This window comes from Geotrypetes seraphini, chromosome 13 (genome assembly GCF_902459505.1).
Source record: "Geotrypetes seraphini chromosome 13, aGeoSer1.1, whole genome shotgun sequence".
NCBI classification, from domain to species: domain Eukaryota; kingdom Metazoa; phylum Chordata; class Amphibia; order Gymnophiona; family Dermophiidae; genus Geotrypetes; species Geotrypetes seraphini.
In genome coordinates this window covers 12,420,055-12,446,498 of record NC_047096.1, presented here as the reverse complement: position 1 = coordinate 12,446,498, position 26,444 = coordinate 12,420,055, and the positions used below count along the sequence as shown (strand labels likewise).

General features: G+C 39.2%; 1 protein-coding gene across 10 annotated transcripts in view; it reads right to left on the bottom strand.

Moving 5' to 3' along the window:
• SLC26A8 (solute carrier family 26 member 8) overlaps positions 1-26,444 on the bottom strand; it is a 138,534-nt gene that overhangs the window by 93,749 nt on the left and 18,341 nt on the right. For all 10 annotated transcript variants that reach the window (XM_033917323.1, XM_033917322.1, XM_033917331.1 and 7 more), the window contains exons 4-6: positions 24,229-24,339; positions 10,973-11,127; positions 4,120-4,284 (exon numbers count right to left, since the gene is read on the bottom strand). In XM_033917323.1, the coding sequence (XP_033773214.1) occupies positions 4,120-4,284; positions 10,973-11,127; positions 24,229-24,339 (431 nt within the window). The remainder of the gene's footprint in view (positions 1-4,119; positions 4,285-10,972; positions 11,128-24,228; positions 24,340-26,444) is intronic.

Below are 26,444 nucleotides of genomic sequence, written 5' to 3'. Positions count from 1 at the left end.
CGGTAGTGATCTCCTTCTAGGTGGTGGAGATGGGTCTGAAGAGAAACCATAAGACTCTGGAGCTGACAGTTCTGGGTCAGAATAAGAAATGATGAGAGAGGTCAGAGTCATACTCCTCAATGCCTGGGGGTGTAGATGGGGATCATCTGGAGTGGTGCCCCCTAGAGGAATGGCAACTTCAGGATGAGCATCAGCTATAGTGTCGAGGCGCGTGTCGAGAGGTACTCCTAAATCTTCTTCAATGCCGGTCCAACATCGAACAAAAGGAAGTGATTTGCTGCCTGGATGATCTGAACCTTGATGCATGGTGATGATGAGTGTATGATCTGGTACCTGAAGGCCTTGTAGAGTGATGCTCAGGCTCGGCCAGTACCGATGGAGTCGAAGCAGGAGCTTGGGCTGTTTGTGCTTGTAGCACGATAGCTAACTCCTTTTGTACTAACTCTCTGATCTGGTCCTGTATCGAAAGCACTAGTACCATGGATATCATCAGTGACCTCGATAAGGAGGTATGCCTTTAAGGAGACACCAGCTGTAAAAGATGGATAGTGTGGTTCTTTGCATCGATGTTTAGCATTCGTAGATGGAGTCGACGCCTGGAACACCGCTTAAGTACATTAGGATGGAGAAATATGGCCTGTTCAGTAGTTGATCCTGATGGTGGTACTGAAGAAGCCGATGTCGAGTGGGACACCAATGATGGTGTCAATGTCGATGCTGATTGGTGTTTTTCAGTGTCTGATGTGGTGGACATTGTCAATGTTTGTAATATTCCCGATGTTCCAAACAGCTTTTCTTGCTGAAGCAGTCGAGCCTTCAAAGATCTTTCTTGAAGATTTGAGCAGCGAGAGCAAGAGTCCACCTGGTGTTCAGGACCATGGCATTGAAGGCACCAATTGTGTGGCTCCGTGACTGAGATAGCCCTGTTACACTGAGTACACCTCTTGAAGCTGGGCACGATGGACCACTGGTCTAACCCAGCAGCGGCAATTCTTATGTTCTTAAAACTGAAGAAAGTTAGAAAAAAATTAACTGGGGAAGGCACAAAAATATTTAGGCTCTTTTGGAATGATTCAAAAAAAACCCCCATGACTTCTTAGCTCCACAGAAAACTAAGAACCGATGGTCCCATGAGCTGATGGGTGGGAGGCACTGGCGCATGTGCAGTATGGGCGGTCTTGAGACCTCTAAGAAACTTAAAGCAACAGTACACTTTTGCACTGTCTGTACTGGGGCTCTGTGGATGATGTCACCCGTCTGTGAGAATATACTGCCTGCTTGTCCTGGAGATAATCTGTTTTACTCCTCGATTCTTGCCAGGTACTTGTGACTTGGTTTGGCCACTGTTGGAAGCAGGATACTGTCCTGGCTGGCTCTGAACCCCATGGCAGGCCTCTCCCTAAGCCTACCTTACAACCCTGGTGGTTCAGCGATAAGCTGGGGCAGGAGTAATCTTCCTACTCTCCTGCCTGTGCAATCTCTCTACTAAAAATGGCTGCTGCGAGTTCCTGTGGCAACCACACATGACTGCCGCATAGGGTTACCAGATTTTACTCCTGGAAAATCTAGACCCATAGCCCAGGCCTGCCCAGTTCCACCCAGCCCTGCCCCGTTCTGCCAAAGTCATGCCCCGTTTTGTCCCAGCCTTGCCCCCCCCTGTCCCGCCTACCTCAACCTGTTCTCATCCTCAGGACCATGTCAGGGGTTAATCCAGACATCTGGTAAACCTACTGCCGCAGAAACTTGCAGCAGACCTTTTTCATAGAGAGACTCCGTGAGTAGGAGATTAGGAAGATTGCTCCTTCCCTGACTCATCGCTGGACCTCTAGGGTTATAAGGTAATCCCAGAGAGAGGCCTACAGTGGGTCTGGAATGCAGAGCTGGCTGGGACAGGACACAACACAACACCTCACCTTTGAGAATGAAGAGATCACTTCTGCTCTGACTCACCACTGGATTACTAGGGATGTAAATTAGTTCTAGGAAGAGGCCTGTGGTGGATCGAGGGAAGAGATGAGTGCAGGGTGCAGAGATGGATAAGATAGGACAGAATACCTTGCGGAAGGGAGGGAAAACAGGAATGCGGATGTCATGGGAGAAGGAGGAAAGCAGAGAAGGAAAGAGAGAGAGGATTACCTATACATGAATATAAATCATTGGTTTATATTTGAGTTAACATTTTTCCCATAAAAAGGGGGGGGGGAAAATGCTACCATCCATCCAAAAGAGCTGTGAAAATATATCAGTGAAAACAGACACTGCAAGTGTGGTTTCTATGTTACCCCAGTTTATATTTGAATATACACGGTATATGTTAACTGGTTGCTAAATGTGCAACTTATTTTGAGTTTTGTTCTGTTTTTCTAAATTAGATAACAATATGATGTACAAGCAATTCAGAGCAAGTACAAACCATTAGTGAAAAATTTAAGGGAAATTTTTCAAAGCCATCCCTACAAATTCATGAGGAGCTAGCTAAAGGTGGACAAAGCGATGGGGCTGGATGACATACTCCAAAGGTATTGAAGGAACTTATGACCTCTTTTACAAAGCCGCGCTAGCAGCTGCCGCATGGCAACAGCCCCGAAGCCCTTTAAATCTCTATGGGCTTCGGGGCCACTAGCGCGGCTTTGTAAAAGAGGCTGTTAGTGAAGTTCTGACCTTTCTAATGCTTCTCTAGAATAGGGAGTGGTACTAGAGGACTGAATGACAGAGGTGGTCCCTCTCCAGAAAAGTGGAAGTAAGGAAGAGGTAGGGAACTACAGGCCAGTAAGTCTGACTTCTGTGGTAAGTAAATTAATGGAAACACTTTTAAAAACAGAGAATATTTTATTGTTAGTTTCTATACTGCTACTAATGACTGGTTGCGAGCTGACGAGACAGGGGGGAGGATAGTGTTATCCACAGAAATAGAGAACAGCGGGAGGGGGCAGGTGAGTTTATGCGGAAAGATAAGGAGTTCAGTTTTAGCCATATTCAGTTTGAGATGGTGGCGAGACATCCAAGCGGCAATGTTGTAAATGCAGACCGAAATTCGGGCTTGAACTCCTGTAGAGATATCCGCAAATCGTAGTTGGTGTAATGAGTGGTTTGCCTGAACCCAATGTTGTGTTAATGATGCCTCCATTTTTCTAGTTCGGATAGTGTTCAAATGTTCTGATATTCTGTTCTTAATTGGGTGTTGTGTTTGACTGATGTAATACAGGTCACATGGACAAATGATGGTATAAACCACTCATGCCGTGGTACAATCAGTATGACACCTTAACATAAACATCTGGTTTGAGTGAGGAATCTTAATCTCCTTGGTTTGAATGGCCATTGTACATGCGAAACAATGGACACATGCAAAATGACCAGGGTTAATCTCCTTATATTGATAAGGATTTTTTTAATAATTCTCCAAGATTCCTATTAAAGGTATGTGCAAATTTCAGCATCTCCTGCAGTTGTAGGTGTAAACTAAGCACATACCAGTGTTTCCGAATTGCATTTTGAATTAGATATGCATTAACACTATATGATAAAATGCACACCATGGAGGTTTAATTATTTTTCTCATTATTTGTATTCCATTGGTTGTGCATATATCGAGCCCTTTTATAAACTCTTTTGATTATCTGATCTGGATATCCCCTCAGATTAAATTGATATGCCAAGCCTTTTGCATGCCTTTGAAATGTTTTCCAGAACGAGAATAATCGTTTAACTTGTAAAAATTGTCCTAATGGAATACTATCCCTCAAATTGGGGCAATGTTTTGTAAGTAGTCAATCATATGGGAAAGAACACAAAACAAATAATGGCAAGAATAAACCCAAATACTTTGCACTAAAATTGCAAACAGCAACTGATGAATCTTTAAAGTAAGGATCTGTGAAAAACATGTACACTGCTGCAGGACAATGATGAGCTTTAGCACAAGAGTCTTCATTCTTCCTTCTTTAGAAGGAAACACATTGTTCACAGAAAATAATAGTCTATTATTTCTATTTCAACCATATATACTGCCTTGCTTTGGAAACCATGGTTGGATTCCATGTGCCCCCAACCCTTCATTGATTTCTTTGTCAGTCCATATGTGCACACAAGACCATTTTCAAAAACATTTTTACTCACTTTGATTATAGCGAAAAGGCCTGTATGGAAACTGAGTGGAATTCCAAAAATCATCGTGAATTGAGATACCATGATAAAGATTGCTGCAGCTGTGAGGTAAGCACTCATCAATGTTTCTGATAGGTATGCAGTGAGGATACCAACATGGAAACAGCCTAAAATTACCTATAGGAATTGAAATGATAATCTGAGAAAAACAATAAAATGATTGAACATAACAATAAATACTATGAACTAATATTGCATCAGCATCAAGTGGTGACAATACAAACCTAGTAATATAAATGGTGATTTCCATCTCACTATGGAGCTCATTTTCAAAACATATGGCATAAAGTGGATTTGGACATTTTTCTTGCTAAACCATCCAAATCACTATTTTCAAACGCTTCTCTATGTAGTTTATCTGCAGTGTGTCTAAATCTCAAGAGGGTGTTTTGGGGCATGGTTTGGGCCGGATTACGGCAGGTTTATGACATTTTTCTGCAATAACACTAGTTAACAAGCATTTTGCCCCTGGAGTTCTGTTACCTGTACCTTAACAAGGGCCACATGTTGACTCTAAATCTGGAAACAGTTTTCGTCTATCACATCCTGTTTTTAAGTTATGCGTCAGTTTGTGTTTATATCATTTTTGTCAATAACACTACTGTGAAGCGTCGGTATTTTACTATTTCTGTAACATAATATTGCATTTTAGGACAGCTCATCGATCACATGTACCAGTAATTTGAAAGTTTATACTAAAAAGTGATTGTACTGCTTTTTCTACCTGTGAATTTGTTTGTTTTTGTCTAAGATATTATAATTAATATGAACAGACAAGGTTGTGTTAACCATCCTGATAATTTCTGTTGTCTGCACAAGATCAGTGAAAGAATCTGTCCAGCACACTTCAAAGTGCATACAAGCATTATTTTGGCTGTAAAATTGGCGACCAAGATAAAGCATGGGCACTTCATGTGTGCTGCACTGTCTGCTATTCCAGATTAACACAGTGGTTGAATGGGAAATGGAAGAAGATACCTTTTGCTGTACCCATGGTGTGGCGTGAACCAACAAATCATCACTCAGACTGTTATTCACAAAGAGGAATAAATCAAAAATTGCGTATCCTGATTTCTTGTCAGCAATTAAATCCATCCTCAAAACTCAGAGAATCCAATTCACCTGACAAGGAGAAGTGTGAAAGCAATCTAGCAAGGGCCGAGAAAACTCCAGAGCATAACCATCCCAAATCACCTCCAGGACTCACTGATCCATGGTGATCTTGGCCTAACCCTGGTAAAACTCCCGCAACCGGGAGACCACACACACCAGGGGAAGAGCCGGAAAGGAGTCATTGGGCAGGGTGGACAGAGGGACCAGAGGGGGGATCATGCTCCCCCACACCGACAGGCCCCCTGAAAGGACTGCATGCACTGAAAGAAACGGCCTTGGGGAGACCCAGAGAAAGGAAAGGAAACTACCCCACGATCAGGGCGGTATCTGCAAAAATCACACAAACGCCCCCGAGTAACGCCACCCCATGCAGGCTGGCAAGCATGGTCTTCAGGAAGTCCATCAAGGTCCATTAGAGTCCATCAAGGTCTGAACTAACTTGTCCAAATCCTCGCCAAAAAGAAAGACCCCCGAAAGGGAAATTTCATAAGCTTAGCCTTATATGCTGCATCCGCCGACCAAGCCCAGAGCCACAGAGTACAAGGTGCGGCCACACCAAGAGCCATGAATTTGGCTGAAGCATGCAACAGATCATACATGGCATCCAAGACACAGGAAGCACCCATCTCAATCTTAACTACTTCCTGTTCCACCAAGGACTAGTCATCAGACTCACGGTCAAGGACACACTTGGCCCACTGAAAACAAGCCCGAGCCACCAGAACGCCACACATCATCGTCTGGACAGCTAGGACAGTTACATCAAAACTCTGCTTAAAGACTCCAACCCACGCTCCTCAGAGTCCCTAAAAGCTGAGCTGCCCTCTACCAGCACCGTATGCCGTTTCGTGATGGCCGAAACCACCGCATCCACCACCAGTGCCTGCAAGGTATCCTTATCCCCTCCGGGATGGGATACAGTAGAGCCATAGAACAAGAAAAATGAAACGGCGTTTCTGGCGCCTTCCACTGTGCAAGCACAATTTCCCGAATATCCTGATGCATAGGAAAAGAGCGAGAGGCCGAGCGGATCCCCCGAAGCAGGGGGTCCACAACACACAGGGGCTTCATTGCATCCTCCTTGAAGCACAAAACAGAGGACGTCTGAAGAATAAGCTCCAGGAGCGCTTCCCGCTGAAAAATGCACACCACAGACGCATCCTCTCCAGCTGGCGGAACCGAAAAACCTCTGCCAGCGGCATCCATCCCTCCTAGAGGATCCTAGAGTTTCCCTTACAAAACATCATCATCGTCCCAAGAGACCCTTGGCCACTTGGATGAAAGTGGGGGATGGGGTCAAAACCAGCACTGAGGGGTGCTGAATGAGGGTGGACACAGAGGGAGACGTTAAGAGACTTGTGAGAGCGTCTGATTGAAGATTTGAGCTGCTTTAAAGTTTTAGAGTATTCCCTGCTGCCCAGTACATTCAGTTGAGTGTGGCTGTATTCTAATGCTGCTTGGTTTCCTGAAGCAGGAGCACGAAACGTGTGCACGTTGAAACCAAGAAACCAAGCTTTAAGTTAAGCAATTTTTTGGTTTCTAATATTTATTTGGTATGAATTTGGCACTATTTATTGCTTTAAAGTATGAAAGATTCAGCAATGATTGGGTGGTGAGGTGGCAAAATAAGAGGATTTTACCTTCTGAAAAAGCCCCTCCATGTCTCTGAGCTGATCTTTACATATGTATAGCTTTATTTAGGTAATTTTTTGGGCAGTGCTCTGATATTATTATATACAAAGTTTTTCACTGCCTGTTTTCTTTTCTTTTTGAGGTATCTTTACTCCTTTACCCTGAATCTTTTTTGACTCAAGTCATTTATTGGCATAATTTCACCCTAAAAGGTTATCTGAGAGATAGCTCATATATTTTTTGACTGGCATATTTCCTTAATACCAGAGATAACATGAGAATCAATAGCACTGTTAAACCATAAAGAAATATGTTCAAAATCCATAAACTATCATTTATAGACTTGTTTTTATATATAATTCTTTATTCATTTTCATATTTTACATGAAGTGTACAAAATATTGAGTTACAACTAATGAATACACAATATCACTTTTATATCTATTACATAATATTCTGAACAAATTTTTATTATCCCCTCTCCCACCCCCCACCCTTCAAGTACTTTCCAATCACCTTATACATATTGTATACCATATTATAACATGTTATGTAAAATTATTTTCACTACCCCCTCCATGTGTGCCATAAAGAAGACAAGAAAAAGAAAAGAAGAAGATAAATCCTACTATTCATTCAGTACAATACTTTGTCAATGGCCCCCATATTTTTATAAATTTAGGATATGTCCCTCTTTGTATTGCTATTACTCTTTCCATTTTGAATATATGACAAATTGTATTCCACCAAAATGTATAATTAAGGTTACTATGATTCTTCCAGTTATTGGTTATATGCTGAATGGCAACCCCTGTCATGACTAGTAAAAGCTTGTTATTTTCTGGTGAAATTTGACTTTTTTTTCTCATCATCATTCCAAATAACACTGTATCATATGATATTGCTACATGATTTTCCATCAATTTATTAATTTGTGGCCAAATTGCATTCCAAAAACTTTTAATGTAGGGACAATGATATAGTAAATGATCCAACGTCCCAGGTTCCAGATTACAGTGCCAGCATTTATTGGACTTAGAACTATCTAATTTTTGCAAACGTGTAGGGGTCCAAAAAGCTCTATGTAATAAAAAGAACCAAGTTTGTCTCATAGATGTTGACACTGTACATCTCATTCTCCAAGACCAAATTAGTGGCCATTGAGATGCAGTAATTTGATGCTTAATCTCAATGCTCCAAATGTCTCTTAGACCATTTTTTGGTTTTTTATTCAAATATCCAGATATTAATTTATACCACAATGCGGCTTGATGTCCTAGGAAGTCTGCTTGGAAGCATAAGAACTCTAAACTATATTGATTATTCAATGTTTTCCATTCAGGGAACCCAACCTGAATGGCCTGCTTCAATTGCAACCATTTAAAACTTTGTTTTTTACTAAGACCAAATCTATGTTGCAATTGTGAAAATTCCAGCAGTTTACCTTCCGAAATAACATCATTCAGAGATCTAATGCCTGCAATAATCCAGTCCTTCCAAAGGATTTGAGCTCCGCCAATTTTAATCTTGGAGTTTATCCATAAAGACTGATTAGTTGACTTGTTTATTGGGACAGGTGTTAATTTACTAATAAACCTCAACGTTTTCCAAGTATCCATTAATATCTTATTTTCTCTGTATCTTTTAGGCATGTTGATACTTGGAAGATGAACTAAATTTAGGGGAAACATAAGGCGCCATTCCAAATATAACCAATCCGGTGCATTATCTATCAGTTCTGGGAGGATCCAATACATACCCTGACGTAAAATATAGGCTTGATGGTACCTATAAAAATTTGGAAAATTTACCCCTCCCTCCTTAATTGATTTTTGCAAAGATACCAAAGCTATTCTATGTGTTTTACCAAGCCAAAGAAATTTCGTTAAAATGCTATTAAGCTTTTTATAAAAGGACCCCTGAAAATAAATAGGTATCATACTCATTTGGTAGCAAACTACAGGCAAGATCATCATTTTAATAGTTTCAGCTCTCCCCCACCAAGAAAGATGTAACGGATTCCGTTGCTCACATAACTCTGTAACTCTTTTCAATACAAATTTTTCATTTTCTTTTACTGTATCTTCAATTGTATTTTTAACTTGAATGCCAAGATATTTAAATCCTTCTTCTTTCCATATGAACGGAAAAGCGTCAAATAATCCTTTTACACAATGAACATTTAAAGGTATAAGTTCAGACTTACTCCAATTAATTTTATAACCTGAAAATTTGCCAAACATATCAATTAATTCCAATAGACAAGATAAGGTAGACTCTGGATTCCTCAAATAAAGTAAAATATCATCCGCATAAGCCGAAATTTTATATTCCATATCAGAATATGGAATACCCTGTATCCCCCTTGCTTGCTGTATTGCTAACAATAAGGGTTCTAATACAACATCAAATAACAAAGGAGATAAAGGACAACCTTGTCTAACTCCCCTCTGCAATTGAAAACCATCAGATATCATATTATTAATATTTAATCTTGCAATCGGGAAGCTATACAATGTTTTTACCATTTGTATAAATCCAGAACCTATACCAAACCATTCTAAAGCCTGATACATAAAATTCCATTCTACCCTATCAAACGCTTTTTCTGCATCCAAGGAAACTGTAAAAGCCGGTTCATCCATTTTTTTTGATAAATTTAACATATGAAACAATAATCTAGAGTTATTAGAGGAATGTCTTTTAGCAACGAAACCCGTCTGATGCGTGCCTATAATATGTGGGAGAGCTTTGGCTAATCTCAAAGCCAAAATTTTCGCCAAAAGTTTATTATCCACATTTATTAAAGATATAGGCCTGTAGTTTGAAACCAAAGTAGGATCTTTATTTGGCTTAGGCAAAACAATTACTATTGATTCAGCCATAGTACCTTTAATATCACCTTTTATAAGTTGTGTCTGATATAAATTTGGGGAAGTAAATATGGGGAAGTAAATATGGGGAAAGGACATTTTGAAATGTTTTATAAAATTCTACTGTATAACCATCACCACCTGGAGCGGATCCAACTCTAAGAGATCTCAACGCTGTTTCTAATTCTTTTAATGATATAGGTTCATCTAAACTCCGTTTTATATGATCAGGAACCTTAGGTCCAATAATTAAATCTAAAAAATTTTTACCATCTTTTTGCCTCTCCAAATAAGGCTCGGAAGAATACAGGTCCTTATAAAATTTTAGAAATTGCTTTAAAATTATATCCGTTTGATTGGTTATTATTTATAGACTTGTAAAATGTAAGAATGTTTAAAGCTGATGATTTGAGGATTCTTAAAGGTGTATTATATGGAAGTTTATCCATAAATGGTAGTAAATGTATAGGTATAGGAGAAATTAGTAATTTTTCAAATACCAACCATCTTGGAGCACTCCAATTATCCAGGTTTTGAAACCAGCCTAGGCATTGAGCAAACCTAAAGGCTAAATGGTATCTTTTAAAATCACCATACGATTGAAATGGAATTGAACCTCCTCACTGTGGATAACAAACAAACTTTACACAGGTTCCAAATGCAATTGTCTAGATACTTTTGAAAAATTCTTAAATTTTTGAGAATTTTTTTAAAATTTTTACTCTTGAATAGGAGGGGAAGACCTCAGAAGCCTGCACCATCAAGAATATCGATTCTCTATCATTAGAGAATCGATATTCTTGATGGTGCAGGCTTCTGAGGTCTTCCCCTCCTATTCAAGAGTAAAAATTTTAAAAAAATTCTCAAAAATTTAAGAATTTTTCAAAAGTATCTAGACAATTGCATTTGGAACCTGTGTAAAGTTTGTTTGTTATCTTTTAAAATCAGACAAATTTAATCCTCCTCTTCACAGAGAATTTAATTTATATCACCACACGTATACCTGCAGACTTCATTCCTGCAGTCACAAGTACATGTACCTTCCTTCTCCAAGTCTTTATTCCATGTATAGTCACTACATATTCTAACCTGGTTCCCTCCCTGCCAACACACCACAAGTCCACTTTTATAGCTAAAACAGACATCAGCTCTCAAGGAGTACTAGAGAGAAGCCTAGGGAATGTTACCTGGATGATTCCAGCCAAGAAAGTGGTTGTTGCAGTCAAAGCTATTGCTTCCAGCTCATTGCTTGTGTAATTGTAGCCAGACACATTATTATATGCCTCATACTGCAGATGATTTTGAATATTTGATATCATTATATTCAGGCTGCTGTAGGAACCTGAGAGAGATTAAACCACAGAGAAACACTTGAATTGTAATTCCTAGCATTGTACTAGTCTCCATTGAGAACCAAGGAAGCCTCGTCCAAATCTCACTGCGACTCTGTAAGATCTTGGCCGTCATTTAACCCTCCATTGCCTCAGATACAAACTTACCCCCTCTTTTACAAAGGTGACCTATGCTTTTTAGCGTGCGCTAAACACATGCTAAACGCTAATGCGTGCATGTTATCTTATGGATGCATTAGCATTTAGCGCATGCATTGATTTTGCGTGCACTAATCATGCGCTAAAATGCTTAGCGCACCTTTGTAAAAAAGGACCTTAGATTGTAAGCTCTCTGGGGCCAGGAAAGTACTTAGTGTACCGGAATGAAATTTTCCTTGAGCTACATTCAAAATTCAAATCCAAAAAATAACTGAATTAACAGAGATTCCAGCAGGGTAGGACTGGTGGCAGTTTGGGGATGTTACTGTTGTAATAATAATAATAATAATAACAACAGCTTATATACCGCAATACCGTGAAGTTCTATGCGGTTTACAAAGATTAAGCCAAGGTACAAATTGATTGACTTTAAGAGGGGAGGAAGAAAGAGGGTTAATAGGACAGGAAATCCATTTTTGAGGAGAGAGTGATCAATAGAACAAGAAGGGATGGTATGGTAGTTCAGGACTAAAATTAATTGCTATATGTGAAGAAATTTCTTGAACTTTGCTTGCCTTAGTATTTTATATTTGGGCTGATCAATACCATCAGTGTTACACTTTCATGTACAGTTCTGCCTTTCTTCTTTTTCAAAAATATAGAAATTTACCCCCTCTTCTACAAAACTGTGATAGCAGTTTCTAACGCAGAGAGCCATGCTGAATGGCCTGTGCTGCTCCCGACGCTCATTGAGTTCCTATGGGCTTTGGGAGCAGCACAGGCCATTCAGCGCGGCTACCCACGCTAGAAACTGCTAGCGCAGTTTCGTAGAAGAGGGTATTAGAGTAGCTCAGTGGGTCCCAAAGCTGGTCCTGGAGGTACCTCAGCTAATCAGATTTTCTGGATATCCACAGTGAATATCCATGAGAACAGTTCGCCTGCACTGCTTCCACTGAATAAAAATTTCTCTCATGAATATTCACTGTGGATATCCAGAAAACCCAAAAGGCTGAAGTGCTTCCAAGATAAGTATTGGGAACCACAGGCCTAGCTAATACATGGCCTGGTAGTACATCTTATTAGACAGAAGGGATGTGCCTTTATTCATAAGGTGCAAACACAAAAATAATAACTGTGGAAACGATGATCTTGATTCCAAGCTTTATTCAAAGTTCTTCATAAGATTGATCTGTACATTAGCTGCAGTAGTATGTCATCACAAATGATACACAGAAAGAGATTGTGGTAGGGACCTTTTATTTATAAGGCCATAGAAAATGTCATTGACATTTTGGATTACAACACTGGTGTAACCGGGAATCTATCCTCTTCACTTGAATCTTGGGGATCACAGAAACCAACTCTGGCCTAGATACACAAAATGCTCTGATCGTATACTGATGGTCGCTAACCAATTTGACTGGTTTAGCAACCGTCCAAATTTGCCAACCCAATATTCAAAACAGCTCACCGCGTGGTTTTCCATGTGTTCATATATTCTCCAACTCTGGCATGCAAACGATCTTATTACTATTAAAATGAGGTCATCAATATTAAAATGAGCCATTCGATCGATGGTCTAACATTGCAATGTCATAGGCGGATTGCTAATACTGCCCCGAAAAAAATGACAGGTCACCGAAATGGCGAGCCTTCCCCTTTGAGGGGGCCTAAGGCCCAGATTGGTTCAGACACTTAAAGCTCTTCACAGGGGCATCTGAGCCAATCTGGGCCTTAGGCCCTAGTGTATCATGGGATACACTAGAAGCCTAAGGCCCTGATTGGCTCAGACGCCCAAGGCCCCTACCCTGGGAAAGGTTTTAGGTGTCTGAGCCTTACCCCTTCCTGTGCATCCCAGGATGAACTAGGAAGAAGGTCTGCCAATTTGGAGTGGCAAGCCTGCAAGCAGGAGGGACTGGGCATCCCCTCCTGCTGTCTGCTTCCCGTATAGTTACGGGGATGGTTTGGGGGGGCCGGGGGCATCTGGTGGCAGGAGGGAGTGGGTGTCCCTCCTGCCAATTTTTTTGTAAAGTATGAATGGGGAAGGGGTCCTGGTATGGGGGGGTCAGTTGATTCCAGGGGGGTCAGTTCCACGGATGGGGCATACGATGGCAGCAGGGAGTGGGCATCCCACAGGCCGATTTTTTCTAATGACAGAGTGGGGACAGGGAGGGGGGTCCTATCAGGGGAGGTTGGTTCGGCTCGGCTGGGGGGGATGTTGCGGCAGCATGACAAGTGGGCATCCCTCCTGCCTCTCTTTATTTTTCTTATGGGAGTCATTGAGGGGGGGAGCGGCTCGACTTGCCTTTTTTTTATGGGGCAGTTATTGTGCATGTGTAACACATGCACATCTATGCCTTTTAAAAAAAAGTCCTGAACAGGAGGTCGCTTTGGGGCTTCCCCAGCCACTCAACTGTTCAGACTTCCCCAAACTGCCTCTGCACATGTGTGAGAGCCGGTTTCTAAATGGGCAATCGGATGGGATTACAACTGCCCTCCACAAAATTCAATTGCATGGCAGCCATTTGAACATCAATCACCATTTAGAAATCGGCCAAAATAAATCAGCCCATAGCAACCTGCAAGATCTTAATGATCATTTTTAGTGCATCTAGCTCTTTGTAGGTACTGAGCATCCCCAATATTGATCAGGCTCTTTCATCATATAGAAGAAGCAACAATTTTTATTAGGTTTGACAACCCCAATAATTTTTAAAATGTTGACATTTGAGTTAGTGAACATGCAAGATTAACTGGGGGAGAGGGGGGAGATGGCTAGAGGCCTTTTAAATGGCTTCGTAAGGTAGGTTTGTATAAGATATGTTGTATGTAAAGTATGTTATGGAGATATCAAGTGTATATTTAAGGTAATTGTTTGAATCTTTATGACACACTTGTTATATGAAAAAAAAAAATCAATAAAAAATGTTAAACCTGAAAAAAATCTAAAATTTTCTTTCTGCCTACCCCTATTACACAGAGTGCTGTGATTCTCATCTACCCTCAGTTGCATAATGCAGTGCAATGCTGCAAATGTGGTAGAAGACAGATGGATTGGCTTCTATGGAGCAGGATTAACCCTTTGGTGGGCCCCAGCATAACATAAATATACATTTTTAAACCCCTACAAATAAATTAACACCATCTAATTACATCATATGAATGTGGGTCTTTAAAAGTACTCCCAGGCTTTATCAATAATAACCCCCCATCCACCCCCAGTGCCTATACTGGCACTCAACACCACACTATAAGCTTTAATTGGAGTTAATTGAAAGTTAAGCAACTAACTTGAAAAACTCAATTCTATAAAAAGTATTTGCCTAGCCCAAAGCGCCTACACTAAAAGTGGGCATGGTTAGGTGTGGTTCATGGACATGTTTTCAAGTTAGGCACCTATTTATGAATCAGGTGCTGTTAGGCTCTGATAATTGGTGCCTAATTTTAGGCATAAATTGGGGACTCCTAAATGTTAGGATGCTGAGCGGCACCTAAGCATACTTAGGCGACGCTGTGTGATTCTATAATGGATACATTTGAAATGCAGAATATGCATCTGTAGCACCTCTACAAAAAGCATGTGGACAGGCGGGTTATAAATCATTTTAAATAAATAAGTATAGAATCAGTGCCTATATCAGGACCTAACTTTAGGCGGACTTTATAGAATCATGGCCAGTGCACCTAATTTGCCTTAATCCTGCCGTGTCCTCAAACCGATGATCCAGAGTATTTAATATGAATTCTTGTATACCATTATTACCTATCAAATCAATGGGTCATGTCCATCAACCGGTGGATGGAGACAGAGAAGTAAAAGCATCTTGTCATCAGTATTTCAAATGAAAAGCAATGGAACTAATTATTTCTTCTTTCAAGTAAACTATCATACCAATAGCCTACATCGTCAGCCCCAAGAAAATCTTCACAAGGGGAAAACAAGGGAGGAGTATGAAGGAAAGTACTTGGACTCCTCCAAGTATGCCTTCACATATTTTTCTCACTTGCAGACATCTTAAGAACATAAGATTTGCCGCTGCCGGGTCAGACCAGTGGTCCATCGTGCCCAGCAGTCCGCAAACGTGGCAGCCCTTAGATCAAAGACCAGTGCCCTATTTGAGTCTAGCCTTATCTGCATATGCTCTGTTCCAGAAAGAACTTATCCAACCTTTTCTTGAATCCCTGAATGGTGCTTTCCCCTATAACAGCCTCCGGAAGAGCGTTCCAGATTTCTACCACTCTCTGGGTGAAGAAGAATTTCCTTACGTTTGTACGGAATCTTTTTCCTTCTAACTTTAGAGAGTGCCCTCTCGTTTTCTTCACCTTGGAGAGGTGAACAATCTCGCTTTCTCTACTAAGTCAATTCCCTTCAACATCTTGAATGTTTCAATCATGTCCCCTCTCAGTCTCCTCTTTACAAGCGAGAAGAGGCCCAGTTTCTCTAGCCTCTCATTGGATGGCAACTCCCCCAGTCCCTTAACCATTTTTGTCACTCTTCTCTGGACCCTTTTGAGTAGTACTATGTCCTTTTTCATATATGGCGACCAGTGTTGGATGAAGTATTCCAGGTGGGGGCGTACCATCTTTATTTAGTCTCAGGAAGGTTAGGCCTACTTTAACTGATGCTCTCTGAATTAGTGCCTAGTTCAGTCTAGAACCTGAATGGTGTAGCTTGTGAGATACTGAAGAGAGAATCTGGATGGCCTTATAGGACTAAAGGATAGAAAATTAGAAGGTAAGACCTAATTTCGCTTTCCTTAACATCCTTATCAGAGCAATCTAGGACCTGTGGAATGTAGCAAAGCAGTGACCCAGTTGAATGGGACCTCAAAAACTCTTCTCAAATTGCTGCATTTGAAATGCAGAATATGCATCTGTGTAGCACCTCTACAAAAAAGCATGCAAATGCAAAATGAAACATTGATATGCTCAAAATGTATAGACATATTTCTTTTTTCGCTTTGAATTTCTTTATTCAGTTTTGCATATTTACAACAAGTGTATCAGAAAAATTCATATGATCTTATAAATACACACTTGATTTTCCTTCATGTAACACTTTAAATACAACATATCATTCTTATATTCATATTTTATAATAATATAGACATATTTCTATCAGTATTTATAGACCTGTTTACATATTGGAAGCTGTAATTTCTTTTCTTTCATTTCTTTTCATCTCCTCTCTTTAGGAATTGATTTTTCTTTGATATGGAATATAATTTAGAATATAAACCGCCTCGGCCTATATTTACTGTAACTTGGAATGTAAACTGCTGAGGTCGGTATTTGAATCATTTGTATAAATCCTGAACCTATACCAAACCATTCCATTGCTTGATACATGAATGTCCATTCCACTCTATTGAAGGCTTTCTCTGCATCCAAAGAAACCATAAACGCTGGTTCATTCATGTCTTTTGTTAAATTTAATGTGTGAAAAGCCAATCTGGTATTATTAGAAGAATGCCTATTCGCAATAAATCCCGTTTGATGCACATCAATGATGAAAGGGAGAGCCTTAGCCAACCGCATTGCCAATGCTTTAGCTAATAATTTTCCATCCACATTGATTAAAGAAATAGTAATTTGAAACCAAAGTTGGGTCTTTATTTGGCTTTGGCAAAACAATAGTCATGGATTCTGCCATAGTACCTGTAATGCAACCTTTACTTAGTTGAGACTGATATAAATTTAATAATTGGGATAATAGATAATTTTGAAATAACTTATAAAATTCCACTATAAAACCATCCCCACCTGGAGCGGATCCAACTCTAAGAGACTTCAATGCTGTTTTCTAATTCTTTTAATGATATAGGCTCATCTAAACTTTTTTTTATGTGATCAGGAATCCTCAGACCCTCAATAAGATTTAAAAATTCTAAGCCATCTTTAGTTTTATCATCATAAGACTCGGAAGAATACAAATCTTTATAAAAATTTAAAAATTGCTTTAATATATTTTCTATCTGAGAGTATGTATATCCTTTCTCACCTTTTATTGCTATAATTTTTGTTCTTCTTTTCTTTGCTTTAAGATAATTTGCTAGTAATCTTCCCACCTTATTTGAGTTTCCATAATACAGTGTTTGCTGAGAAAATATATATTTTCTTACTAATTTTGAGGATAACTCATTATATTTACCCTTTGCTTTTAAAAGTCTGTAAAGTATCTTGTTTCCATTTAATTACTAATTTAGCTTCCAATTGTTTAATTTATTTTTCCAAATTAGAAAATTGTTTTTCAATTTGTTTTTTAATATATGCAGAATATGAAATAATATTACCTCTTATAATGGCTTTAAATGCATCCCATAATATTTCCTTGCTAATCTCCTCTATAGTATTTATTTGAAAAAATTCAATTATCTTCCATTTAAATTCCTCAAGAAATATTGAATCTGCAATCAATGTATTATCAAACCTCCAAATCGATCTATTATTAATCTTATCTTAAAGTTTAAAATCAATCCACACTCCTCCATGATCAGATAAAATAATTGGGTCAATGGAAGCTTGCTTCACTTCTTGTACCAATGAATTTGATACAAAAATATAATCAATTCTTGAAAAGAACTTGTGAACAAAAAGAAAATTCCTGATCATTAAAATGAAGTATACGCCATATATCTTTCAAATCACAAGATTGTGTCAGATTATCTAAACCTAATGATTTTATATTTTTACTTAGTTTTTTATCCATAAAAGGATCCATTACAGCGTTAAAATCTCCAGCTACAACCAAATTAGAAGCAGCCAGTGGAAGTAATAATTGTTGTAAATTCTTAAAAAATTACATTTGATTCAAGTTAGGGGCATAAACATTAAATAAAGCCAAGGTATTAATTCCCATACTCATTTCTACATTAATCTACCTTCCCAAATGATCAAAATCAATCAATTGAAAGGAAGATAAACATTTTTTATTTATTAAGATGGCAATCCCGCTTTTTTTCCAACTGCAGGGGCAAAAAAACAATGTTTCACCCAATCCCCTTCGAGTTTCTTCGATTCTATAGCCGAAAGATACGTCTCTTGTATATAATATATATCAGCCCTTTGTTTTTTCAAGAATGTAAGCATTTTTTTTCTTTTTACTGGGTGATTGAGGCCATTAACATTAAGAAAAAATAATTTAATCTCCATTATATATAATAATTCTAATAAGACTCTTCCATTTATCATAGAATAAAACAATTAATAAAATCAGAATATACACCATTTTCCATATACTTCCCTCTTGCATAAAACACCTCATCAAATCAATCCCTTCCCTCTTAACATCCCACCCACCCTTACCCTCCCTTAATAATAACTTTAAAAACTTGGAACCGCACATATAATATCAGATAAATCAAGATAAATCCCCAACAGACCTCAAAAATAAATCATTTATATATTAAAATAATCAATTTTATATCAATCTTATTTGTAATATATCATGAAATCAATCAAAGCCCTTGACATCTACTATCATTATGTTTTCAATCAATACTGAAACTTATATTTAGTAAATAAGATAATAACAGCCCCTCAGAACCATAACAAAATAATTGATCACTTATAATTGTAGTAACTAAAATATACTATTGTATATAATTTTAACTATATATATATATTTTCTTTTTTCCCTTTCTCTTTTTATATTTCCTCCATAGATATCCTTCAATTAGTACTTGACCTAATAAATTCATTTATCCTATTTTCTTAAATAAAAATATACATAAAATGTAAATCAAAAGTTGATCTTACACACTCAAGAGAACTAAATAAAATTAATATAAATTGAATATCCCAAGAAATAAAAACAACATACATTCAAATACTTAAAAAATAAATCCCTTCATATAAAACATTTCATTCAAGATCTTTTCCTCATAACCAGTGAACCTGAGGTTATTATAAGCAAGTGTACAAATATGCATATACTATCTTCTACCATTGCATATATTTTGAAAATTATCTGTCACCCTGCTGCAGAGATAAAAACTCAGTCAAGAGATAATAGTTCATATTATATCAAATTCCGGACAATATCTATATCGATGGAGTTGTAGGGTATTGCGTCTTTCCCATACTGCACATGATGAACCACCAAAGATGATATGTAACTTGTGGCACTTGTCAAGGCTAGGGCTCTTCATTGCCAATTAATGCTAGTCCCGCTTCTCACTATGATTGTGGACTGACTTTGTGAACTACTGAGTATCAAAGTTGCGACTTATGACTTTGTGAAATGGGTCAAAAAGGATAATCTCAAAGAACCTGTACGTGGAATCTTCACCATCCCAGAATGAGTTAAGTACTCTCAAACCTCCACAGAGCCAACGCTCCTCAGTAAGTGACTACATACTGCATGGAAATTTGATTTGATTGAAGTCCTGATGAACGGTTTTACCATATAGAGTTTCCTTACCATATGGAGTTTCCTTACCATATGGAGTTTCCTTACCATATGGAGTTTCAATTGATGGCAACGGGCAACTTCAAAACTTTTCGAAAAGAAATCAAAACCCTACTTTTCAAAAAATTTATCCAGATATCTTAACCTAACCCTTCCCCCTCCTCCTAGATAAATTCTCCCCCAAAACTTCCACTTAAATAATCTCTTCCTCCCCAAAACACCAACCAGATCCCTGAAATGTAACATAATCTTATTTGTACTCTAACTGTAATCTATTTGTTATATCACACAGTAACGTACAGTCAATTTAATATCCAATTTGCAAGTTCTTCCGGAATTAATCCAGGTACCTCTCCTCCCTTCTAATCAAAAAACAAAACAAAACCCAAAACTGTTGTAACTTCACTGGAAATGTCCAGTTAGCTCTTTTGTAATCCGCCTTGAACTGCGGAATAGAAGTCCCTAATGTAATAAGGCATTTGTGTCCATTTCAGCAAACATAAATACAGCAGATAACATAATCTCATTCAGCCTTGTATCCCAGCCTTCAAAGCTTTTCTAATCTATTGGGGCGGGGTGCTATCACTTTACCTCAATATGCTGAAAACATATAAGGATAATTACATTTTTTCTCAACTGCATAATGGTGATCATTAGTGACTTTGCACCACCATTCCCCCTTTTTGTCTTTCTCATAGCCAGCTGTAAAAAGGCTTCCCTTAGCTTTCATGTGATGGTATAGAATTTTCTGAAGAGCAGATATATCACATTTGATCACATATTCAACCAGGCTTGGGAACCATAAAACTGTACCATCAGGACATGCTATCCCAATGCCGACACTTTCTTGAAGATGATCTAGCAATAATCTTAGGATATACACTGAGTGTAAAGCAGAATAAACAGAATAATATCCTGAGAGCAAACCAGCAATATGCTAGGATTTAGGTGAGAATTCAGATTCTTCTTCAGCTTGCCTTTAATGAACTGATCTAGAGTCTTCTTCCAGAATGGCTGATACTGATTGCATACATTTCCATTCCTCTGAAGTACTAATTGAAGATGGCTACAACCATTTCATGGCTGAAGATGTCATTCCCTTTCCATCTGTAATATGACACTCATATTACATTATGTATAACCTGTATTCAATTCTGAAAACTTTAATTTCTAGAATAGCCGCTTCATCATTTATTATGTTACAGAATGATCATTTTGACAAGCCAGATTTATTTCACCTCAGTCACCTTAGGGGGTATTTCAACAAAAGCCCCTATATTTGCATTGAACTCCATCTTCTACTTAGTAAACTTTAGGATTCCAAATGAATTCCGTTAACCTCAGGTTCCTCGCAAACATTCTTTACCCGTTAGAAATCATATAATCCTTTGAAATACCAACTTTTATACTTTAAATATATAAGCTCAAATAAACAAAATCTAAGGAAATCGCACCATAATAGATATCTTCATTCATTCATAGGTTGTTCCTGTTGATTTAAAAACATCTTTAGTTTATCAGGATGGTTAAAACTAAGTGTTTTATTGTCTACCGTTACTTTCATGATAGCAGGATACAGTAAACCGTACCTTGCTTCAATTTCCCTTAAAGATGGTCTTAAGTCCAAAAACTGTTTCCTTTTTTCTGCAGTGGATTTTGCAAAGTCCGGTACAATATGTATCCTCGCATCTTGGCACCTTAAGTTTTGATTCTCTTTTGCCAGCCGTATGATTTCTAAGGTGTGCTGATATCTGAAAAGCTTAAAAATAATCAGGCGAGGACCTACAAATATTTCTGGTCTTCTCATAGGCACCCTATGCGCACGCTCAATTTCAATTGGATGTTTTGTTTTTAAAGGCAGGACTTTCATGATGAAATTTTCCACAAAGGAAATCGGGTTCCCTTTTTCCACCCCTTCCGGTACACCTAATAGTCGTAAATTAGACCTTCGCATTTTGTTTGAACACTCTTCCAGCTCCTTGGTAAGGATTGTAAGTTTCTCTCTGTCCACTTTAAACTGCCTTCTTTCCTTTTCAAAACTCTCCACATTCTTTTCCAGTTGGCTTACTTTTATTTCTATTACCTCCGTTCTCTTATTTAGCGTAGAGACTTCCTCTTGTAAATCGCTTAATTTTTTTGAGTTCATCAAAACAATTTTTTTAATTGCTTTAAGCTCTTTAATTATTTCCACATCACATTTACAGTCTTTTGGTAAAGTAGCCTTCAACAGAGTTACCGGTTCTGGATCTGGTTTCGATCTTTTTCCAGCACTTAGCATCGTGGCTTCTGCTTTGCTTTGCTTCCCAGATGCCATAGTACCCTATTATTTTTATAAAAACAGCTATTTAAAACTTTTCCGACACTATTTTGTTAAGAAATGTCTGTATTCAGCGGGAGCTCTCTCTTCACCCAACCATTCGCGTGCACCTCCAAGCCATGCCCCAATTTGTTTTATGATATAAGAAAAACATGGATTGTATCGAGTTAGCAGAGAGGATAGCTCTGATGATTTTAGACCAGATGACAGACCATTGTCTGTCCTGTTTACGGCAGTCCAGGTCTTGTTCCCAAGATTTTTGTAAGGAAGTGTGATTTGTAAGGAAGGGATTTAATGAATATCTTATATATTTTTGAAGCTATATGACCTGTAGCTGAAAGTTTAGAAAATAAAGGGACCAAGGTAGGAATACCTGTAACTAGTGTATGTAAGACATTTGTTTAAATCTTTATTGATTTTCCAAAGTTAACAAACATGCAGTACAGTATCTACATCAGTTTTAGAAAATTGTGGGGTTGAATTTTGACCAGCATCTGTAAGCAGGAATCCCTTCTTTCTCATTTTACATTATATTTTTATAGCAAGCTACATTGATTCAAATATGGAAAACATTTAGATTACTTGTAAATGAAAAACTAAAAATTTTAAAGCCTACTCTAAATGAGAGGGGGTCAAGATACTCAAGTGAATAATAAAATACCTGCTCTCTTATTCTTGAGGCACCTTATGGATTAAGGGCTTTATAGACTGACTAGTCTTATAGCCCGTTACATTAACGGGTGCTAGAATATATGTGTGTGTGTCTGTCTTTATTTTTTTTCTCTCTCCTTAGCCGCTTTCTGTATTTCTGTCTGTCTTTTTTTTTTTTTCCTTGGCTGTCCACTACCACCCCTTGCCTGCTCCCCCTGTCCATTCTCCCTTCCTTTTACCTCCCCTGTGTCCTCCACCACCCCATCACTGCTCACCTTATCCAGCAGAAGCCCTTCTTCCTTTGTTTTACCTCCCCCTGTCCATCATCACCTCCTTCCTGCTCCCCCTGTCCAGCAGTAGGCCTGTCTTCATTTTTCTGCCCTCTCCCTGTTCATCAGCACCTCTTCCCCTGTCCATCAACCCCTTTTCTGCCCCTCCATTTCCATGTGTTGCAGCATTTCCCTCCCACCCCACTTCCCTGTGCAGTATTTTCCTCCCCCCATACCTTCCTCCTGAACTCCATGCCCTACTTATGTTAAAATGCTTTCCGGGTTGGCTGCCGCGGCCTGCAGCCACTGACAGCCGCCGCGACCAGCAGCCGCCGCGGCCGACATCCGACTCGGGCCGTCGCGGTCGACATCCGCCTCGGGGGGGGGGGGAGGAAGAGAGCGCGAGCTTAGGGCAGCCAACAGCCGCCGCGGCCGACATCCACCTCGGGGGGAGGGAGAGAGAGAGTTTCGCGCGCATGCGCACTCCTATCTGCGGTGCCCTACAGCTCACAGAAAATCGGCACACGCAGATGGGAATGCGCATGCGCGGCCTAGCGTTTTATTATATTAGATTTAAGTCCCGTTCTGCCTTAGTTAGAATCTGGATCGGCTGGAGTGCGAGGGCACGAAGCTCTCCTGAATACTTAAGTACTCTCGCTTTCATTTACAGCCAAGCTGTGCCGCAGAGAACCAGCATTTTCACTCAAATTGCAACAGGAGTTGCCCCTGATGAAGGACATGAAAAGGGGCTCTGTAGGGCGATCAGCTGGCACTCCCTAATACAAACATTCCTTGACTGACGAATGATAGTGGTCTTTTGATTAAGTTAAGTTCCTTCTTTCAGTAGCCTTATTGATTGCTGAAAGACTGATAAATTATTTTGGCACTGTAGGAATGATTTTCAAATGATGCAATACTGTAACAGTGATTTTGATTTCTTGAATTAAATTATTCAGGCACCAGGGTATAGTACGTTTTAAAACATTAAATTAAATATGTAATGAAATTTTTACTATTATAGATTTGATTGGCCACAGGGTGTTTAATATGATGTTTGTGAGTGATTCCTGCCTGGCATTTTGCGGTGCTATTTGCGATGATAATCCCTGGTGAACTTGAGATAAATTTGCATATAAGTCCCCTTTAACTGATCAAACACCCTGTACTCATTAATTAAATTTCACTGACTTAAATCAGTCTATAAAGTCCTTAATCCATACGGTGCCTCAAGAAAAATAAAAAACTAAACCTTGCACAGCTCTGCAAACATGTCTCAATCATGACCTGCAGACTGCAGACTACTTACCCAAGCAGATATGTCGAGAGGTTCCCAATAGGGCATATATCACTGAACTGATAAAAGATGAATAGATTCCATTGATAGGTGGAGTTTTCATTAACATGCTTGCTATCATCTCTGTAAATAAGAACATACACCAGTTCAAACAACTAATAGAAAAATTTCCTTGGGCCTGATATTCAACCAGCCGAGATCAATATTTTGCTGACCACCACTGGCATTAAACCCAGATATTCAATGCCAGGCCATGTCTGGTCATCAGCAGTGAATAGCCAGGTTTGCGAAGCCAGCTAACATATAACCTATTAAGTGAGTTAGCCCTTAATCAGCAATGGGTTACCACATAAAGATAGGTGGTCCCATTTATGCCATTAATCTGGTTGGTAAGGGCTGAATATCAGCACTCCGCATCCAAAACACCCCCAAAATAGTTGGCTTTCGGTTTGGCGCTAACTTGATATTTTCAGCAACACTAACCGGTTAAATGCTGCAGAAAATTAACGATTAGCTCTGAACAGGCAATTTAACCAGCTAGGAGCCATTCCTGGACGGTTAAATCACTTTAAATATCAACCCGCATCTCTTTAGATTATTGATTCCCCTTCCCCTGCAGCTCATTCAAAATACGACAATCAAACTTATCTATAAGGTTAGTAAATATGATCATGTTACTCCTCTTCTGTGAGAAGCTCACTGGCTACCCATCATCTACCGCATCACCTATAAAACTTTAATGCTGGTCTTTAAAATCAAACTTTCGCATCTCCCATCTTTTCTTGATAAATTCATCATCTCCTTTTACCCTCCCCAGACCCTTAGATTGGCTGATCAGAATTTACTGACCATACTTTCCATCAAAGAATTCTACTACACTAGAAAAACTAACTTTTCCATTGTAGCTCCAACTTTATGGCATGCCATGCCACCTCAACTCTGCCTCGAAAATTCACTCTATGAATTCAAGACTAAACTAAAAACGTTCTTATTCCAAGATGCATACCATAGCATCTAAATATTTCCTTTCCAACGGTCTGCAAAATAAACACGAACTGCTTTTAAGAAGCAACCCCCATTCCTGGTGTTATATCCTCCCCCCCTTCCCTTTAATTAATTTGTTTTTAATGATGTAATTATAAACTTCCCCTCCCCCTTTACCCTCAAGTTCATGTTCGTATTTGTAATTTGTCTATTTAATGTTCACATTTCCCCCCCCTACAAAAATTTATTTTAACCTTTCATTTTTAGCATTGTAAACTGGCCAGGTGCACGTCGATGGTCGGTATATTAAAATTAATTAAACTTGAAACTTGAGCTTTCTGAAGAAGCACACTGTGTTGAAATTTGGCATTCCTTCTGCAACACTGTGAACCTCAGTGGTCCAACCTGACTCACTGTCTAAGGCAGTGTTCTTCAACCTTTTGACACCTATGGACCGGCGGAAATAAAATAATTATTTTGTGGACCAGCACTGGTCCATGGACCGGCAGTTGAAGAACACTGGGATAAGTCTTGCCTATCTCCACCCAATCTCTGCCCCAGACCCCGCCCCCATAATAGTACTAATTGTAACACCATTTTTTCCATTCATTTTTCATATATATACACACACACACACACACACACAATATAATCGTATTAACAACACATAATGGTTAACCACAAAATTAAAATACACAAAGCACACTATATGCTTTTCAACATTCATTCCTACCAGAAAACAGATAACCCCAAGCAAATGCAGGACCAAAAACTAAAAGTACTAATATTTACAAACAAACCCTAAGATGCAAGACTCTGCAAGCAGTACAACCCCAGAGGAAAAGAAACAAATGCATTTCTTCCTGAACAGACAGCAGATGTAAATCAATCACTAAATAAAAAAAATAAAAGCATTCCCCCTACCGTTGTTATCTCTCTCCCTCCATGCTGTGCCTTGCCTTCTAACATGCCCCCATGGTGCGATCAACGCGGCGTCTTCGGGCTGGCTCCCCGAGTGCTGCATTGCACAAAGCTGTGGGCAGAGGCTCCTCGTGCACATCCCGTGCCTCATCTGGAAGCCTCTCTCTAACGTTCCAACATCAGAGATATGGCTTCCGGTTCAGGTGCAGGACGCGCATCGGAGCCTTTTCCCACGGCTTTGTGCACTGCAGTACTCAGGGAGCCAGCGTTGATCGCACCGTGGACCGGCGGCTGCAGAACACTGTCTTGGGCCCAATGAAGGT